The 18,137-nt window shown below is 40.1% G+C and overlaps 1 protein-coding gene across 5 annotated transcripts; it reads left to right on the plus strand.

Moving 5' to 3' along the window:
- Positions 1 to 862: 862 nt before the first annotated feature.
- tgfbrap1 (transforming growth factor, beta receptor associated protein 1) lies at positions 863 to 17,835 on the plus strand. 5 transcript variants are annotated; one of them, XM_039794334.1, is made up of 13 exons: positions 863 to 1,236; positions 2,424 to 3,139; positions 3,747 to 3,941; positions 5,986 to 6,140; positions 6,363 to 6,445; positions 7,550 to 7,730; positions 7,853 to 8,013; positions 8,481 to 8,538; positions 8,631 to 8,774; positions 10,493 to 10,636; positions 12,679 to 12,838; positions 13,203 to 13,663; positions 14,527 to 17,835. In XM_039794334.1, the coding sequence occupies exons 2-13, from the start codon at positions 2,443 to 2,445 to the stop codon at positions 14,713 to 14,715; spliced, it is 2,628 nt and encodes an 875-aa protein (XP_039650268.1). In that variant the 5' UTR covers positions 863 to 1,236; positions 2,424 to 2,442; the 3' UTR covers positions 14,716 to 17,835. The 5 variants fall into 5 exon arrangements, with proteins under 5 accessions (XP_039650268.1, XP_039650267.1, XP_039650271.1 ...); XM_039794333.1 differs by having other exon boundaries at positions 863 to 1,130; XM_039794337.1 differs by having other exon boundaries at positions 863 to 1,130; positions 2,429 to 3,139.
- Positions 17,836 to 18,137: the final 302 nt, after the last annotated feature.

Raw genomic sequence — 18,137 nt, forward strand, 5'->3', positions numbered from 1 at the left:
GTAAATGGCTATATAAATACATGTTGATTGATTGATTGATATTTGGAATTACTCAAAACCTTCAAACAAAAGCCCACTGATATTTTGGTTCTGTATTTTATTTCTCATTTAGGCTAGACCGAAAAACCTTCAGTCATAATAAGCACTTTATAGTAACAGCAGTGTAAAATACAAAAACAGACATTTTGACTTGTCAAAGCAGGAAAGGCACAAGTGAAATCAAAAGCATTAATGAATGCTCTGTTCCATTAAGTGTCCCAGTGAGCTTTTAATCCAATGAGCCCGTCATAGCACAATACCAGGACATCCACAAGTGGAAAGCAGCCATCAATAATGCACTTGTGCTTTTCATGCTATGACTTGTCAAAATGTCTTCATTCTTCTATTATGAGATGATGTGGAAATGCTCCTGTATGACCTTATCTCAGCACCCATTCCCTTACATCTGAAGTAAGAAAGAAAGAAAGAAAGAAAGAAAGAAAGAAAGAAAGAAAGAAAGAAAGAAAGCACAAAGGCAATTTTACACAAGCCAAATTCACAGGAGTTGAAGTGTATTTCTTCGCATATCCCTTCTAGCTACAACACCAGACGCACTCCCTTTTAAAAGGGGTCATAGCACAGGGTCAGACCCTGGAGCAGTTTGGGGGTTTGGTGCCTTGCTCAAGTGCCCCGGAGGCGAACTCGCACCTTTCCAGCTACCAGTCCACCCTCCATACTTGGTACGCTCCACGGACTGAGCTACTGCCGCCCCATGAGTGAACAAACCAATGATCATTTGCACTAAACCTTGAGGAAGATAATGTTACAAACATATTCATATTTTTTGGTCGTATTGAATTTAAAATGTGATTAGAAATCCTACAATTTTGCTTCTTGCTTGACGGTTTTGAACGCATCACCTGCAACCAGCAGGAGTGCAGCGCAAATGGGCGGCGTGTTATCCTGGACAAGGAAGACCTAACGCTCCTTGAAGCCGTATTTTCCGCCTGTCGGTGCCGCCCCTAGCGTAATGGCCATATTAATGTCTGACTGTAAATATATGTCGTGGCGGCTGTTTTTGGAGTAGTTCGCCTGTTTGTGGTGATTCGGTCACGCTGGCCTGCCGTCCTGAGCGCTGTGTGTAGCGGTAGGTAGGTAACGTTAACGTTAAGCTATGCTAACGCCAACAGCTCCAGGAGGGAGTTAGCTAGTACGCAGAGCATCATCTCAAGGGAGGGGAGACCGGTTGAAACCTAGGTTGGTTTTCTTCGGACAGAGACACATTATAAATAAGCCCTACTTTACTTCAGCCACATTGAAAGTCTCGCTTAGCGTTAATTAGCTTGATAGCATTGGCATCACTGGTGTCTTTCAGCTAACATAAGCCTAGCTAGTTGGTCCAGAAGCTGCCTAGTATAATCAATTTATATAACGTTATGACCATGACTTCCTCACATGCTTAATCTACATTAGCCTGCGAACAAAATATTCTACCTCCTGTCAGCCACTGTTAACAGTTAACTTTGTTTTGCTACCGCCGTTAGCCTCTGTGGGTTTGCCAAGTTAGCTGGCGTTAACGTCGTTAGCTTGTTAGCTAGCTAGCTGTCACCACTTTAGCAACGTTAACGTTACATGAGCGTATGTTAGCTAATGTTTTCCAGACCTGTTGATAATAAACCGTAACTATACTTAACGTGAATACTGTCTAGGAAAGAGGACTAACTTAGCTTCATGACATAACACAGGAGATATTGGTAAGGATGTGAATAAGCTATTAGCTATATAGGGAAGGAGTTATGTTACCATAACGGGACAGACATTGAATATATCTTTAATGTTCATGGCTAAGGAAAGAAACACACACCAGTAATCAATTATATGTATGACCATGGCGGCTAGGCCATTAGTAGAATTTGTATTGAAGTGTCACAGACCCCGACTCTACTTGCGTCTCAGGGCAAGAAATAACGAAACAAAAAGCAAGCAAAGCACAATACAGAGTATGTATGTGTCAAATATAAACTTATTAAACAAACACCACTTGAATATGTTGATGGTAAGTCCTTAACAAACCCAGAGCTAAGTGATATGCCTAATTTCTAAACATGTTATGGAATATACAGTCCTCATTCCACAGCCATGCTGGTGAGGTTCTATATAAGGCTGCATTTGGGCATTTTTAGGGCTCAACCTCATGTGTGTTGTTATTATTTAGGAGTGAGACTTTTGCTCAGAAATGAGCAAAAGTCTAAAAGCAGAATATATACAGAGTTTTCTCGTGAATGGGGGACACCCCATGTCTCAGTATATCCTATTTCTGAGATTTAGCTTATTGCCGCTGATTTAACAGTGTATCATGAGAAAATGTTTTGCGGTATACTCTCAACTTGATTATTTAATTTGTCTGCAGTTTTGTTGAGGCTTGTCTGTTTTGTATCATCTAGTGTAGATGCCTTGGCTGAGATGAGTGTGAAGGCTTTTGAGCTTGTCCCCGCTGTGGAGCGAGATCTCCTCATGGGCGACAAGGCTCGCATCAACATCGAGTGCATTGAATGCTGTGGAAAGCACTTGTACATGGGTACCAATGACTGCTTCATCCACCACTTCCTGCTGGACGAGGTCACTTCCTCCAAAGGAAAACTGAGTTACTCGGCTCAGAAGCTGCTGCACAAATATCTGGGCCTCAAGAAACCAGTTGCTGAGCTGCGTGCTGCCTCCGCTTTGGAGCGTTTGATAGTACTTTGCGATGGAATTGTCTTCCTGGTTGACATGGTGACACTGGAGACCGTGCCCTCGGCGGCAGGGGGAGGAGCCAAGATCAGAGGTGTGACAGCGTTCTGCATTAATGAGAACCCAGTGAACGGTGATCCGTTCTGTGTGGAAATGGGTGTGCTCTCCTCCAAGCGGCGGACGGTGCAGATTTACATGGTGTATGAGGACAGAGTGCAGCTGGTCAAAGAGGTGACCACTCCTGAGCAGCCCTGTGCCGTCAGTGTTGACGGGTACTTCTTGTGCCTGGCCCTGGCTACACAGTACATGATTCTGAACTACAACACAGGAGCCTCCCAAGACCTCTTTCCTTACAACAGTGAAGAGAGGAGACCCATTGTGAAGAGGATCGGCAGGGAGGAGTTCCTCTTAGCAGCACCTGGTGGTCTGGGTAGGTTGGGGCAAAAACTGGGTCTGCAGCTCTTTAAATGCATTGCATTTGAGTTCCCCAAAAAAAAAAAAAAAAAAGGCCTTAGTAGGTATTAAAAAGTCTTAACATTATTTACAAAGCTGAATATTTTTTCTTGGTATGTCTGTCAACTTTGGCAGGCATTAAATTAACTAATCAGGCTAATATTTCATTGGTTAATCCATCCATCCATTTTCTGCCATTTGTTTGCATCCAAGTCACGTTTATGGATTAATGATATAACTAAGAATTATTGTTCTTTTACAGCAGGAAAGTCCTGACAAAAAATGTAAATGTCCAAGATAACCGTAGGCCTTATTGTCCCTACAGGTTCTCCATTGTTCTCCATTGCAACTTATTAAATAAATATTAAATTGCGTTCTATGGGGTATTAAAAAGGTCCAAAAAAAAATTTACTTAGTTTTATTTTTGTATTACTTGTTTCATTTAAAAAAATTTTTTTAGATTAACTTACAATATTTATCATGTAGTCTATGTATCGTCAAAACAGGCTAACCTAACCGTCTTACAGCCTGTGTGCATCTGCTGTTACGTTTTTGAGAAGCTATCTCTCCACATCCCCCTCCAGGAATGTTTGCCAATGCAGAAGGGGTATCTCAGCGGGCTCCGGTCAACTGGTCCGAGAGCGTGATTGGTGCTGCTGTGTGTTTTCCGTACGTGGTGGCTTTGGATGAAAGCTTCATCACCATCCACAGCATGTTGGACCAACAGCTAAAACAGACCCTTTCATTCAGGGATGGACACATTCTGCAAGACTTTGAAGGTATCCTCACTTATTGCTTTCTCAAGGATTTTCAACCTATGTCGTCTAATGAAACCAACCATTTACCAAAGAAATCAGAAGAAGTGATTCCCTAATTGATTCATTTTTGCCATTATTTATATAGGCTGTAACACATTTAATGGTGACAAAAGTCAACAAAGTCCCTTTTAATAATAATCACTTCACTTCACTTGAAGTTGACTTGACTTTTGTCAAACGGCAGAGTTCCCATCCCATATAGATTATAGAAAATAGATATAAATTATGTGTCTTCAACTGTCAAGTGCGTCCTTATTGAATGCAGATATGTGAACAATGGATTGGAAAACAGGCCTCTGTTAATAAATGGTTCAGGGATGGAAAGAGATTTGGCTTTGGTTTGCTGTACTGAGAAACCAAAACCTTTTTACCAGAAAGAGTCTGAAAGCCAGATAGAGCTGCACACTGGGCCAGGGACGTTGAATTTCTTTCTGGAAGGTCTGGGGGCATACCACCTCTGGAGAAAAGTTTTGGCCGTAAAAGCCCAAATCTGTTGGCCTCTGGCACATTCTAATGCCACAATTCCATCAAATACACTTTTATTTTATTTTATTTATTATTTCATGACAATGCACATTTGATGAACATGTACAGCAGTACACGTAAATGTGCCAGATTGTAGCCCAAGGGCTAATTTCCATCTGTAGTCCATTAGGCAGGTAGAAATTACAATAAAAAGGACAAAAGATACCGTATACAGTAGTAACATTACTGATCTTAATTATTGCATATTTTAATGAGTTTGCCTCCCCGATTGTAAACACCTACTGTAAAGGAGAATTAGGCTTCTTGTGCGTTTTAGTCAACACAGTCTCTAAATATCTGTTAATATTTAAAACCATGGCTATTCCTAACGGATCAGATCTTTTGTAATTAAGAATCATCGGACCTTATTTTTTTAATTTATTTGACACCTTCAATGTAAGGTTTATTAAGACATGCCACAATGATGGTTAATGTATTGTTTTACTAGAAACTAGTGCTGTCAGTTGAATGCGTTATTAACGCAAACCCATTATAACGGCCACCTTTTTTTTATCGCAAGATTAACGTTGTTTTTGGCCTAGCAAACTTTGTAGTTTTTTTTTTTTTTTCTTCAAATGCTGTTGCAACAACTAGTAACGTTAGAAAAACTACAAAACCCCACTGTTTGCAATGTATCTTAGAGATGGGTCTGCAGTAAAAAGATGTAAATTAAGACAGGCTAATTCATTAAACCCCAAAAACGTGTGTGGCATTTACAGAAAATGCAGTGCTTTTCAGATGCCTTTTTAAATGCTGCGTCATCGTCAAGTTGCTGCCACCTGTGTTTTGTGAAGTATCCCGTCTAATGAAGATGTTCCCTGTCTGTGCAAGGAGGCTAGAGGTTAGAATTCCAACTTGTTAATTTAAATTAATTTTATCAGAATCAAAAATTAATATCAAGTAGCCAGCTTTGACATAAATGGGTCAATGAGCTGTTTGGCTGGCAGCTGACGCTTATTAAGATTTGCTATATCAATATCTTTAAAAATCTTTTAATAAAAAAAACAGCATGCGCACATGAGGAGATAGGCTTATCATTTCTGACAATCACATCACTAGGCTGTAAAAGCATATATTTATGTTGTAAGGAAATATGAATGACAGAAGCAAATGTAAGCATCAATTCTTAAAAATAAACCATTTGGTGCAGTAAAGGGAAGCTGCCGATAGTGGTGCTGCCTCACCTCTACTTCCAACGTCGCATGCACTGGGGTCTTGATTCTTAATGGGATGTGGAGCACTAGCAACCTTTTCCTATTACAGAGAATCTTTCTCTTCAACAACCGATAAGCAACTAAAGCTGAACACATGAAGAAGTCTCTTTCCAGAACTAAAGATGTTTTAAAGGTGTAAGCCACAGGATTAAAATGAAACCGAGACTGTTGGTTGTTTATATTCAAGTAACTTGTGATATCATTATGGATATTTCTGGCTGCTTGAGAGTGTTGATGTTCTGACCTGTGAGTGCTGTGTGTTTTAGGAAGGGTCATTCTGGCTTCCACTAAGGCAGTGTATGTCCTGGTACCTCTGCCGCTGGAGAGACAGATCCAGGACTTACTGGCCAGTCACAGAGTGGAGGAGGCACTCCTCCTCACAGAGGGAGCACAGCAAAATATTCCCAAAGACAAGTACCAGGTAACAAACAGTGTGTTGTTTTGACTGAAATATGTCAAAAAGATGACAATATGTCTGATTAGTCGACCATACAATGTTACTTGTATCGCTAATATTCAATGATACTATGATTACTTTGTCTGGGCTGAGATCTTTAATGTAAACTATTAAATAACTGTCAGTATATCTCTAAACCAAAAAAAACACAATTGTCTCATATATTGTCACTTTCTGCATGTACAGATTTTGCACAAAAGAATTCTCCAGCAAGCAGGTTTCATACAGTTTGGCCAGCTTCAGTTTCTAGAAGCAAAAGAACACTTCAGGTAAGAGTCAGTGTTAGTTTGTTTGTTAAACTGCTTTGTTTTGTCATGGGATTAAACTGTCTGTGGCTTGAGTCCAGCAAATACCATTCAGGCCCAAGGTTTTCCTAGAAAAGCCTTATGTTACCACATACATAAATATTTAGTCTTTTAGTGATTAATATAGCAGTAGAGTGTTTATTTTTGTTTTCTAACTAATATTACTGACCCTCACACACCAGTACATGTTGAGCTGTGGTCATTGTAAGACTTGAATTGAAGTCACTGTTGGAATAAATTGTTACACCTTGAAGAGCAATCAAGTCACCCCATTCATGTTTTCCAATTCCAATCTGTCCGTCTTTTCATAGTCTGTTAAATGAATTCATATGACTTAAAGGTACTCTAAGCGATGTCGCGCGTTTTTTAGGCTACAACATTTTTTGTCACATACAGCTAGTCTCATTTGTTTGAAATAGGGCTAAAACGATTCCTCGAATAATTCGATTACAAAAAATCCTCGATGCAAAATAACTTGCTTCGTTAAATCAATGTTACCAACGTTGTATGGCTGACGGACGGTGTTTCCGCACGGAGCATTATTACTGTCGCACAGACGCGGCTCAGTCTGCTGCTGGCGACACGTGCCAGAGCGTAAATAGCGAGGGGCTAAGAGAAGAGACAGGCTGGAGAAAACGACAAAGTGTCCAAAGTTTGGAATCCGTTCAAACGTAATTAAAACTAAAACTCTGTACAGTGTGTCTACTGCAAAATCACACTAGCTTACCACGATAATAGCACGACGTCAGTGCTTTAGCATCTCAACAGAAAACATGGAGTCTAACTTAATCATCCATTCCACGAAGCAGACCCGACAAAAGTAAATCACAGAGCTCTCTCTCTCGCTCGCTCGCTCGCTCGGCCGCTTTTTTTAATGATCTATCAATGTGTACTTTTATGCCATACCAATGCACGTTGAAAAAACATTTTCTATTGTAAATGTTATAACAAATGTTGAAGGTTGTGCCGCTATGATGTATCGTGTGCGTCCTATGGCTGCTTTCTAGTTCCTCTAGAATCTGGCTTTGATTGCTTCACTCATTAGCGTTTAAAAAAACTTTTTTGCAGGAAGGGTCAGCTGGATGTGCGGGAGCTGATATCTCTCTACCCACTGCTGCTGCCAGCTTCCTCTTCATTCACACGCTGCCATCCTCCTCTCCACGAGTTTGCAGATCTCAACCACCTGGCACAGGGCGACCAGGAAAAAGTGCTGCGATGCAAGAAATTCCTTATCAGTTATTTAGGAGAGGTAAATGCAGTAAAAAATCATTTTTATTTACCCATAGTTTTGCAGTGAGTTCACCTGTCAGAAGTCCTTGTAATACTGTCCTTGTAATACCTACTTAATGTGTTTTTTTCCTCCACACGCAGGTACGAAGCACAGAGGTGGCCAATGGCTGTAAAGAGGACGTGGACACTGCACTGTTAAAGCTGTATGCTGAACAGGATCATGACAGCCTTCTAGATCTGCTAGCTTCTGACAATGCCTGCCAACTAGCAGACAGCCTTCCATGGCTGGAGAAATATCACAAGTGTGTATATTGTCATTTTTGGTTTTGAGTTGCTTCTTTTTTAAGACGAAGTTAATATAACATGAAAAACACACGGGAGATCACTGCATTTTAACATGCAGACATTTTATAGTTTCAAGAGCCTTCATATCTGTAAAAGCGCAATTATTGGAATGGACACACAAATAGAATTAATCTGAAACACCATCCACACATTCACTTCATTCTCTTGAAAGTTACCTGCACTGCTTGTAAAGAGTGATTAGGGTAAATTGGTAGTTTCAATTTGTGTCATATCATGATGATGAAGACAAAAAAATTGTTGGAAAATTGCAGACACTGGGAATCAGTATATTTTTGCAACTGAGATGATTGAGACGGTGAGCTTTAATACTGTCTAGTTTAGTCAAGCCAATTTAATTACTTTGTACAAAACAAAGATTCTCGAGGGAGAGGCTTTGCTTCATTCAGTCTTTTTTCCCTTCTAGATATTTTGCACTTGGGCTGCTCTATCATTATAATGGTCAGGATTCAGCAGCACTTCAGGTATGCCTAAAATTATATATAATTTCTCACAGAAGAATCTGCGCCAACATAATGTTTAGGAACTTCACGTATTACCTCTATTTTTCTGACAGTTGTGGATTCGAGTGGTAGACGGGGATCTGCAGGACTCCACAAGATCTGACCTTTATGAGTACATCGTGGACTTTCTCTACTCCTGTTCCAACCTGGACCTCGTATGGAAGTATGCAGACTGGGCCTTGCAGAAGGATCCCACCGTAGGTTACCAGGACCTTAAATTATTTCAAATGACCTTTTTATTTCATTTAAATTTCACTTAATTAATTAAATCACTGCCTACCAAGTAACAGAAAAAACCCTGCAAATTAAAAAATTACAATAAAACGTACCACAGCACATAGGTGTAATTATATAAAGTTAAAAACGAGTAACAATTCTCTACTGTCCATGTATCTTTAATGCAAAACAAGACAGTAAGAAGCGATGTGATCTCTCGCAAGCCATTTCTTCAGGTCCTTATTATATAAAAAGAAATTCCTATTGATCTCCCTCATATACACTCACCTAAAGGATTATTAGGAACACCCTACTAAAACAGTGTTTGACCCCCTTTCACCTTCAGAACTGCCTTAATTCTTGGTGGCATTGATTCAACAAGGTGCTGGAAGCATTCTTTAGAAATGTTGGCCCATATTGATAGGAGAACATCTTGCAGTTGATGGAGATTTGTGGGATGCACATCCAGGGCACGAAGCTTCCGTTCCACCACATCCCAAAGATGTTCTATTGGGTTGAGATCTGGTGACTGTGGGGGCCATTTTAGTACAGTGAACTCATTGTCATGTTCAAGAAACCAATTTGAAATGATTCAAGCTTTGTGACATGGTGCATTATCCTGCTGGAAGTAGCCATCAGAGGATGGGTACATGGTGGTCATAAAGGGATGGACATGGTCAGAAACAATGCTCAGGTAGGCTGTGGCATTTAAACGATGCCCAATTGGTACTAAGGGGCCTAAAGTGTGCCAAGAAAACATTCCCCACACCATTACATCACCACCAGCAGCCTGCCCAGTGGTAACAAGGCATGACGGATCCATGTTCTCATTCTGTTTACGCCAAATTCTGACTCTACCATCTGAATGTCTCAACAGAAATCGAGACTCCTCAGACCAGGCAACATTTTTACAGTCTTCAACTGTCCAATTTTGGTGAGCTCGTGCAAATTGTAGCCTCATTTTCCTATTTTCAGTGGAGATGAGTGGTACCCGGTGGGGTCTTCTGCTGGTGTAGCCCATCCACCTCAAGGTTGTTCGTGTTGTGGCTTCACAAATGCTTTGCTGCATACCTCGGTTGTAACGAGTGGTTATTTGAGTCAAAGTTGATCTTCTATCAGCTGGAATCAGTCGGCCCATTCTCCTCTGACCTCTAGCATCAGCAAGGCATTTTCGCCCAGAGGACTGCTGCATCCTGGATGTTTTTCCTTTTTCAGACCATTCTTTGTAATCCCTAGAAATGGTTGTGCGTGAAAATCGAAGTAACTGAGCAGATTGGGAAATACTCAGATCAGCTCGTCTGGCACCAACAACCATACCACGCTCAAAGTTGCTTAGATCACCTTTCTTTCCCATTCTGACATTCATTTTGGAGTTCAGGAGATTGTCTAGACCTGGACGACACCCCTAAATGCATTGAAGAAGCTGCCATGTGATTGGTTGTTTAGATAATTGCATTAATGAGAAATCTTACAGGTGTTCCTAATAATCTTTAAGGTGAGTGCATACCACCATTCAACTCCGTTCATGTACGGCTTAAATAGAAGAAGCAGATAGACTTAATATGCCTTTTTTTTTTTTTTTTTTTTGCAAAACAATGTCTTGTGACATTTTCACATAATTCTCTGGCATAATCGTCCCATATTTTGCATGACGTTGTACTGCTAGAGTGGTAACCTAGCCTTTCTTTTTTGTTCATAGATAGGTGTCCACATTTTTACCAAAAGGCCTGCCAGCAAAGATCTGTCCGAACTGAACCCTGATGATGTCATCACTTACCTGGGAAAGCACAGCCAGGCGCTGCTTCTCTACCTGGAGCACCTGGTGCTGGAGAGAAGGACAAAGGTACAATAAAATGATCAGCTGTGGCTTTGTGGTTAGAGAGACCTGGGGGACCCTGGTTCAGGTCTTGGTGTTCAACAAGTGATTGGCTCTGTTTCAGTGTCCCTGAGCAACACACACAATGTGTTCTCGCCCCAGAGATGCTGTGTGGTAGCTGATCCAAACACTAACCTCCCTGCATGCTAGCAGGAATCATTAGAAGAATGTCCCTGCAGTATCAGTTCTCCAAAGTACTGAATTGCGGATATACATTGACTGCAGCAGACTATGAAGATGGTCTCAGTGGTTAGCACTGTCCCTTGACTTCCTCCTACAATCCTGACCTGAGAGCTAGGTTGCCTTTAAAGAGTATGTACGTACTAGGGATGGGAAGATTCACCACGATTTTGTAGAGCTTCACATTGGCTTACATCAAAATTGGGCTACCATTTGAGAAAGGAAGTCAAGTAAAAGTAGAGAGAATTCTGATTGATTAGGATATATTAACAGAATTTCTGTCAATATATTATCAAATTTGTTCTTCATAGACTAAATATGCTATTAATACGCCTTTAATGGAAGTGAAAGTGTTTCTGCCAAGTTATGAAAGTGCAGTGCAGGCTGCTTACCAACATAATTTGTTTGTTTCAGAAGAACTAAAGACATAACATCAAACTCTCTGTACCATATTAAACTGCATAGCATCGTATTATTTTGCCTCGCATTTAGGGCTGGGTATCGTTCAAAATCTTTCGATCCGGTGCCAATTTCGATACCTCAGTTTCGATACCGGTTCCTAACGCTACTTTTTTAGATACCATATGTTTTTAAATCCATTTCAACATCAACAAAAATACATTAAACACAAAGCTTTTATTTTCCACCTTAATTGTGGATCAAAACAGTTATCAAAATAAAAAATTCTGGTAAAGTGCTCACTCGGAGTAACCTTATTAAAAGTGATTTGCCTTGCAAGCTCAGTCTGTCAGTCAGTCATCAGGGCAGAGAAGCCACTTTTGTGTCTGCTTGTTTAATAAGAGGAAGTGTAACGTCAACAGCACCGCGACCGCTTTCGGCTCGCCATTAATATCATATCGCAGCAAACGAGGGCTGCGTGAAGTTTAAAAAAACTGTAACCACACTTGAAACCAACCGTGACTCTCTGTGACTTCAACAAAACTGCAGACAGTTTAGTGTGTGTGTGTGTGAGTGTGTGAGCTCCGCTCTGTGTCAATATGCAGAGAGGACAGATAAGCTTGCGCTCATACGCTTTTGGAACTGAAATTTGGCACCGAAAGATAAATATTTTTTTCAATACTCATAGGATTGGATTTTTTTCGGTGCCATAAAAGTATTGATGTTCGGTACCCAGCCCTACTCGCATTGTGTTGAATCACATTGTGTTGAATCGCACTGTATCGTAATAGGGGAGGAATCGTATCTCATCAGTGTTTGCTGCATACAGTATTTATCTTTAATGTATCTGATCGTGTGCATCACGATCAGATACATTAATACAGATACAGATCCATAGCACATCAGCCTCAGACCAGAGATGCACATCCCTCGTATGTACACCTTCAATTTCTGCCTTCCTTCTCCCAGGAGTCGTGCAACATAAGTAATTAAGAAAAAGGATGTTTGCATTAGTTAAAAAAAAATAACCAAGGTAATTTCACTTACAGTAGCGCATTGCTCTTTTTCAGGAGTGCCCTGCTCACAGTTACACTGATTCACACTGAGAACAGTACAACCACAGTCTGATCTGTTGGTTACTGAGACGCTCCATTGTAGTAGATAGAGAATAACCGCCTTTCTCATTCTCCTGTTGGTATGGTGTCTTTCTGTTTTATGTTCTTTTGTGATGTACTTCTTTAATAACTCTTCAGATTAAGGTAATTAGAAAAATGCTGATTAATCAAGTTAATATCTAAGTATTGCAATTTGCTATCCATGTGAACATAGTCTTTTCAGGACAACCGTTTCTGCTATTTTATCAAAGAACCCTCCTAACGGAAGGTTTATTGAATTCAGATGGTTGTGGATGTGTGTGTTTGTGGATGCAGAAGGAGAAGTTCCACACACACCTGGCCGTGTTGTACCTGGAGAGGGTCTTGTCACTGCTGTTGGAGTCGCCAACAGATGAGCAGAAGCTCTCCAGAGCTAGAGAGAGGCTCCAAGCCCTGCTCAGGGAGTCCAATCTATACCGTGCACAGTTTCTTTTAGGTGAGTCACAAGTCTGAAAATGCCACTACACTTGAATATCTTTATTTTTTACGATGGATCGATCCATGGATCTATTTTTGTACAAACTTTGAATGCTTGCAGCATTTTAATCAGATCTTTGAGGGTCAAAGTGATTTTAATTGTAATGACGTTTAGCTTGATATAGTACAGTCGTTAACCGTGTCATCTTAGACTTAACACATCTTGTATGACAGATTGTAGCATCATAAATGCAGACGTTGGGTCTGGGTTTAAAAATGACTGGAAAATCCTAGATAGCAAGGTGTGATTCTCCAAAGTCACAATGAGAGATCATTATGCAGCGTTTGAGCCTTAATGTGTCATGTCCTTCTGCTTTGTTTAGGTAAGATGGAGGACTGTGAACAACTGCTGCTAGAGCGTGCAACACTACATGGAAAACTGGAGGAGCATGATAAAGCACTGCATATCTTGGTTCACAAGCTGAGAGACTTCCCATCTGCTGAGGCCTTCTGTACATGGGCCTCTTCCTGTCGGGATTCTGCGTACCGACAGCAGCTATTTCACCTGCTCTTGGGGGTGTATCTAGACACAAACCTTTCTGGAAAACCCCAGACTGCAGCAGGAGGTGGAGACCTGGAGATGGCGGCAGTGGACCTACTAAATCGGCACGGCGAGGTGTTTGATGCAGTCCGTGTCCTGCGCATGCTCCCCGAGGGCTGGTCACTGCAGCTGCTGCGGCCCTTTCTGGGTCGAGCCATCCGGGCCAGTATGCATGCCTGCCGCACCTCCCAGATTGCTCTGGGGCTAGCCCACTCTGAAAACCTTCAACTGCTGCATGACCGGGTGAGTCTTTACATCTTCCTCTAACTGCTATACTTGTTGTGTGTTGTTTTTAAAGGCTTGACACCATACTTTTTTAGATTGTGATTTTTGTTTTGTGACCAATTTTTTTATTTTTATTTTTTTAAGGGATAAAACGGCATTAGTTTCAGAAAGGATTGACGGCACTAATACTGATAATGTTAACATAAACGAGTACTTGTTTTAAAGGCAAAGTTATAGATCCCCCAAAACTTCTCCAATAGATTGGAGCAATCCTTAGTAAACCAGAGCTGCCTTGATTAGTCGTTTAATAAATATACTGTAGTGATCAACAGGAAATTAATATGCAACTATTTTTGTTATTATTGAGTAATGGTTTTAGTTATTTTTCCAAACATTTGCTAGTTCCATCTCCTCAGATCAGGAGATGTGATGCTTCTAGTTGTCATAAATGATAGTGTGGGGGGGGGGGCAGAACAAATCAATAATTGTTGGTAAGTTGTTGATCTGAATGGTTGAAATTTGACCAGACATTTGAATTGGCAGATTACTCCATTGAGTGAGATCTGATTGCATCATTCTTAAATCAGATTTATGAATTTGGATTTTATTTTATAACTAGCAAATATAACTAGGTTTCTCAAACAGATGAAGCATATAAGGGAGCGAGTGATGTACGTTATCCAGCAAAAGAAACATGTCCTCTAAAAACAGAAGGACAAATATTGTTGGTATTAACACATTCTGAGAAGTAAGCATTTATTGTCTTAACCATATCATTTGATTATTCCATTTTCATGTAATTTTAACACCGGAGTGTTCTCTTTGTGCTCACTACTGCTTTTAAGTCACTGTTACTCTACTTTCATGTATTTTCTCCTCAGTTGAAAGACCGGAAGAAACCAGTCTTTGTGTCTGAAAAGAAAGGATGCCACCTGTGCCACAACACCTTCAGTGAGCCTGACGTGGTGTGTCTGCCGGGTGGAGTGCCTGTCCATACTCACTGTGTCGCCCAGAGAGTGAGAGACTCTCCCACAAAGAGACGGTTAACTAATAGCAGTAACCACACGTGAGACTTGACACTTGAAGCTATGGGGATCAAAGGCAACCAAACAAAAGCAGGACATGCTGAGGACTGTGGGGATAACAAAAAGCACACAAGACCCATTGCCATAGTAGAGTCTGCTATGGAGTTGATGAGAAACACAAAGAAAGCTGTGCGAGTGTGTACGTGTGGGAGAGCGCACGGGAGAAACGGATGATTTCATCTACAGTGTATATATATATTCCTGTGACGCAATTATACCACACCGTCAGACAGCAAGTTTTGCTTTTTTTTTAACAAGTAAGAAACAACAGCTGATTCATTCACCCGACCCTTTAATCCATTTAAACCGAGAATTCATTCAAGACAGGCGCCTGTGCTTATCGGTGGGTTCAGTGCTGAACCGGTCATCGTCTTGGCTTGAACGGTTTTAAACCTGAATTTGAGAAACTGCTTGAACTCCAGAACACACAATATTTGAATAAGCATGCACAATATTACCACTTTTACAGTTGCTGGTCTAATCACCTCCGTATGGATATTGTATTAATATTGTCCTAACTTGCACATTGCATTGTTAGGTTTTAATGTGAAATACTACAAAGACTTATCAGTACGTGGAAACGGAGTCTTTTTATGTCTGTATTTTACTCTCTGGGATCTAGTCTCACTGCTGCTTTATTTCCCCTCAGCCATAAAGGCACTGGATGTTTTATTCACAGTAGTTCAGGTCAACCGTTTGATCCCAAACTATTAGTTACGATGGTTAGTTATTCAGTGTCGTCTGTGGATCAACAACAGCGTAAATACACTACATGAAATCTTACATTGCTTTACTAATCATGGGTAACTGGGGATTTAATACTCAAAGTGCATGATGGACCAATCAAATTGACCCTCTAAAACCTGCATAAATCAAATATTTTTTACTGATAATGCCTGTTGGCACATTATGAAGAGTATCATTAAATCATGTGAAATCAAGCCCCATAAATTTTGTCTTGTTTTGAGTAACAAATGAAATAAATCGAGATAGATCTTCACCGCTCGCCTGCTCTCATAGATCCATTTTTTTGGCTAGGGAACAGACAGTGATACTGATAAAGTTAATTCAAATCCTATCAACGCAAAACACATGTCAGTCAGTGGCAAACTTAAATAATATTTAGAAGGGCCACATCCAGATTTCTATTCTTAAAATGAGATTTGACGCATGAAGTCTTCGGGTGGTAATTGGTTCCAAACCTGAGATAATTGTAATTCATCATCCTCATTACTGTGGGTTATTACGTTATTTTTTTCACAGCTTACATATTGTGATGTAAGAGATGTGTTCATTTTTATTTAAGCTGTAAAAAAGTATTATGACCACAAAATGGCAGTAATTTGTAAAATGTTTACAACAAATTAAATGAACTACAGGTTTAACATGATGGAAATTACTTTATGGTATTCTTTATCATTCTACTAAATGCCCACACTATGCTTTTTAAATAATGGAGATAGATAGATAGATATACACATACACACACACACACTTATAAAGCTGTTTGGAACAAATCCTCCAAACCTGTTCCGTATTTTCGATACCACACCACAACCCGTTAACACACACCCTGGTCTTGGTTAAAAGGAAATGCTTTGACAGTCAACTGTGCTGTTAAAGAATCTTCAGAATGATGAAAATGTACAATGGTTGAGGGGTGACGTGAAAGAGGATGAATTTCTACCACATTCCTAACAAAAGTAACAAATTATCAAAGGAAACGGCCGTCTCATCATGCATGATATTGCACTGCACATAACTCCTAAAATTTTTCTTAATGTTGGGAAATAAAGAGAACCCAAAACCTGTATCATCCACAGCTCTGATGGCCCAAGAACAACATGTAGCTTGATTGTGGATACATCTGTTCTCATAACTGCTGGAGTTATGGCTTTAACCTTTTCACCATGACACCCCTCTTAATAACTGAAACAAACAAAATGATATCACGAAGACGTCCCATAATTCTTTACGGGTTTGTCATCACAGAACGCCACTTTATCCATTCAGTCTTTTCTGAATGACGTGTACGTGTTGGATAACAATAAAGGGCAGTTTTGACCTCATAAGTGATTCTCACAGACAGACATAACTAATGACAGGTGCATAATGTGTTTGTGTTGCTAAATCGTGTGAACAGTAAAAAAAAAAAAAAAAATCAGGGAATATTCCTAAATGTCTGCCCCGGAGATGAAGCTTTGCTGAAAAGATGTTTTTGTCAAACTATCTCGCTTTGAAAAATTGTTACTTGAGGTGGCAGCGTGAATTTCATAACGGAGCAATGAGAGAAAACCCTGACAAAAGCTGCTGTACACAAAATACACTCTAAAGTTGAGTCATCGTGTACCTCAGTGTTTTCGTAACACTTGTCTCTCGGCCTAGAGACGTGCCACTGTCTGTCTCTCGCTGAGCGTGCCCATTCAGATTTACAGGTATAAAAAAAAAAAAAAAGAAGCTGTTTACTGTCCTAACTCTCTAAGATCAGAAAAGGTGTAAACGAATCCTAACTCTTTACACACTACAGTCTGTACAATATATTCATTCAATTTAGTTCTGAAAAAGAGAAAATTGGTCTGTAGCGTTGCCAGTTTGTAATGTAATAACCCAACAGAAGCAAAAACCAAAGGAACAGCGAGGTGGGTCTCCTCAGTTTAATTGAACTCCCTCCCAATTGTCCGACATTCTTTAACTCCTCTGTGCTCATGCTGTGCGTTCTGCTCGTTTCTCTGGTGCCTGTGCTGTTGATGCTATAGCCTTCTGTAATTGCAACACATTTCTGTGAGGGAACTTTTGTGCGCACATGGGACTATTTTTCTAACATGGAGATCTGGATATTGTAGATTCTGTAGGCTTGACTCAGCTTATCCACGGCATCTTTCTGTCTGAACAGTTCAAGTGTAGCTTGCTTAAAAGGCCTCATAACCATCACTTCAAATAATGAAAAAAAAAAAAAATACTATTGTATTTTATAAATATATGTATTTACTGGTATGTATATATTGCATTTGTACTTGTTTGAGCTTTCTAAATCAATGCCAATGTGGATGGAGAGTACAAACTGTAAATCCGTCCCATTTTAATAAACATGAAACTGTATATCAACTCTGGAGTCTCAGTTTCCCATTTCACACCTAAAAGTAATTCCCACGTGTGTTTTGGCATGATTATTGTTGTCTTTTCCTCTCTCTTGGCTTGTTGTAGTAATGAGGTAGAGGGGCTGACTGCTATCCCTTCCCCTCAAGTAAAAGTCAAATGCAAAAAACAATATGCAAATATAAATTCCAAAAATGTCTTTTCCCTAATCCTTGGAAAGCAATGAACTGATATGGTATTAAGTGAATTTATTCATTATTATGTGGTGTGTTTGTTTTATAGTTTTATTTTGATTTTAACACTGGAAGAAA

This window comes from Perca fluviatilis, chromosome 3, assembly GCF_010015445.1.
Source record: "Perca fluviatilis chromosome 3, GENO_Pfluv_1.0, whole genome shotgun sequence".
NCBI lineage: Eukaryota > Metazoa > Chordata > Actinopteri > Perciformes > Percidae > Perca > Perca fluviatilis.

Coding starts and splice junctions, on each gene's coding strand:
- tgfbrap1 (XM_039794334.1), top strand. CDS start 2,443: ATGAGTGTGAAGGCTTTTGAGCTTGTCCCCGCTGTGGAGCGAGATCTC. Junction 7,731..7,852: donor TTATCAGTTATTTAGGAGAG/GTAAATGCAGTA, acceptor CTCCACACGCAG/GTACGAAGCACAGAGGTGGC. Junction 10,637..12,678: donor TGCTGGAGAGAAGGACAAAG/GTACAATAAAAT, acceptor TTGTGGATGCAG/AAGGAGAAGTTCCACACACA.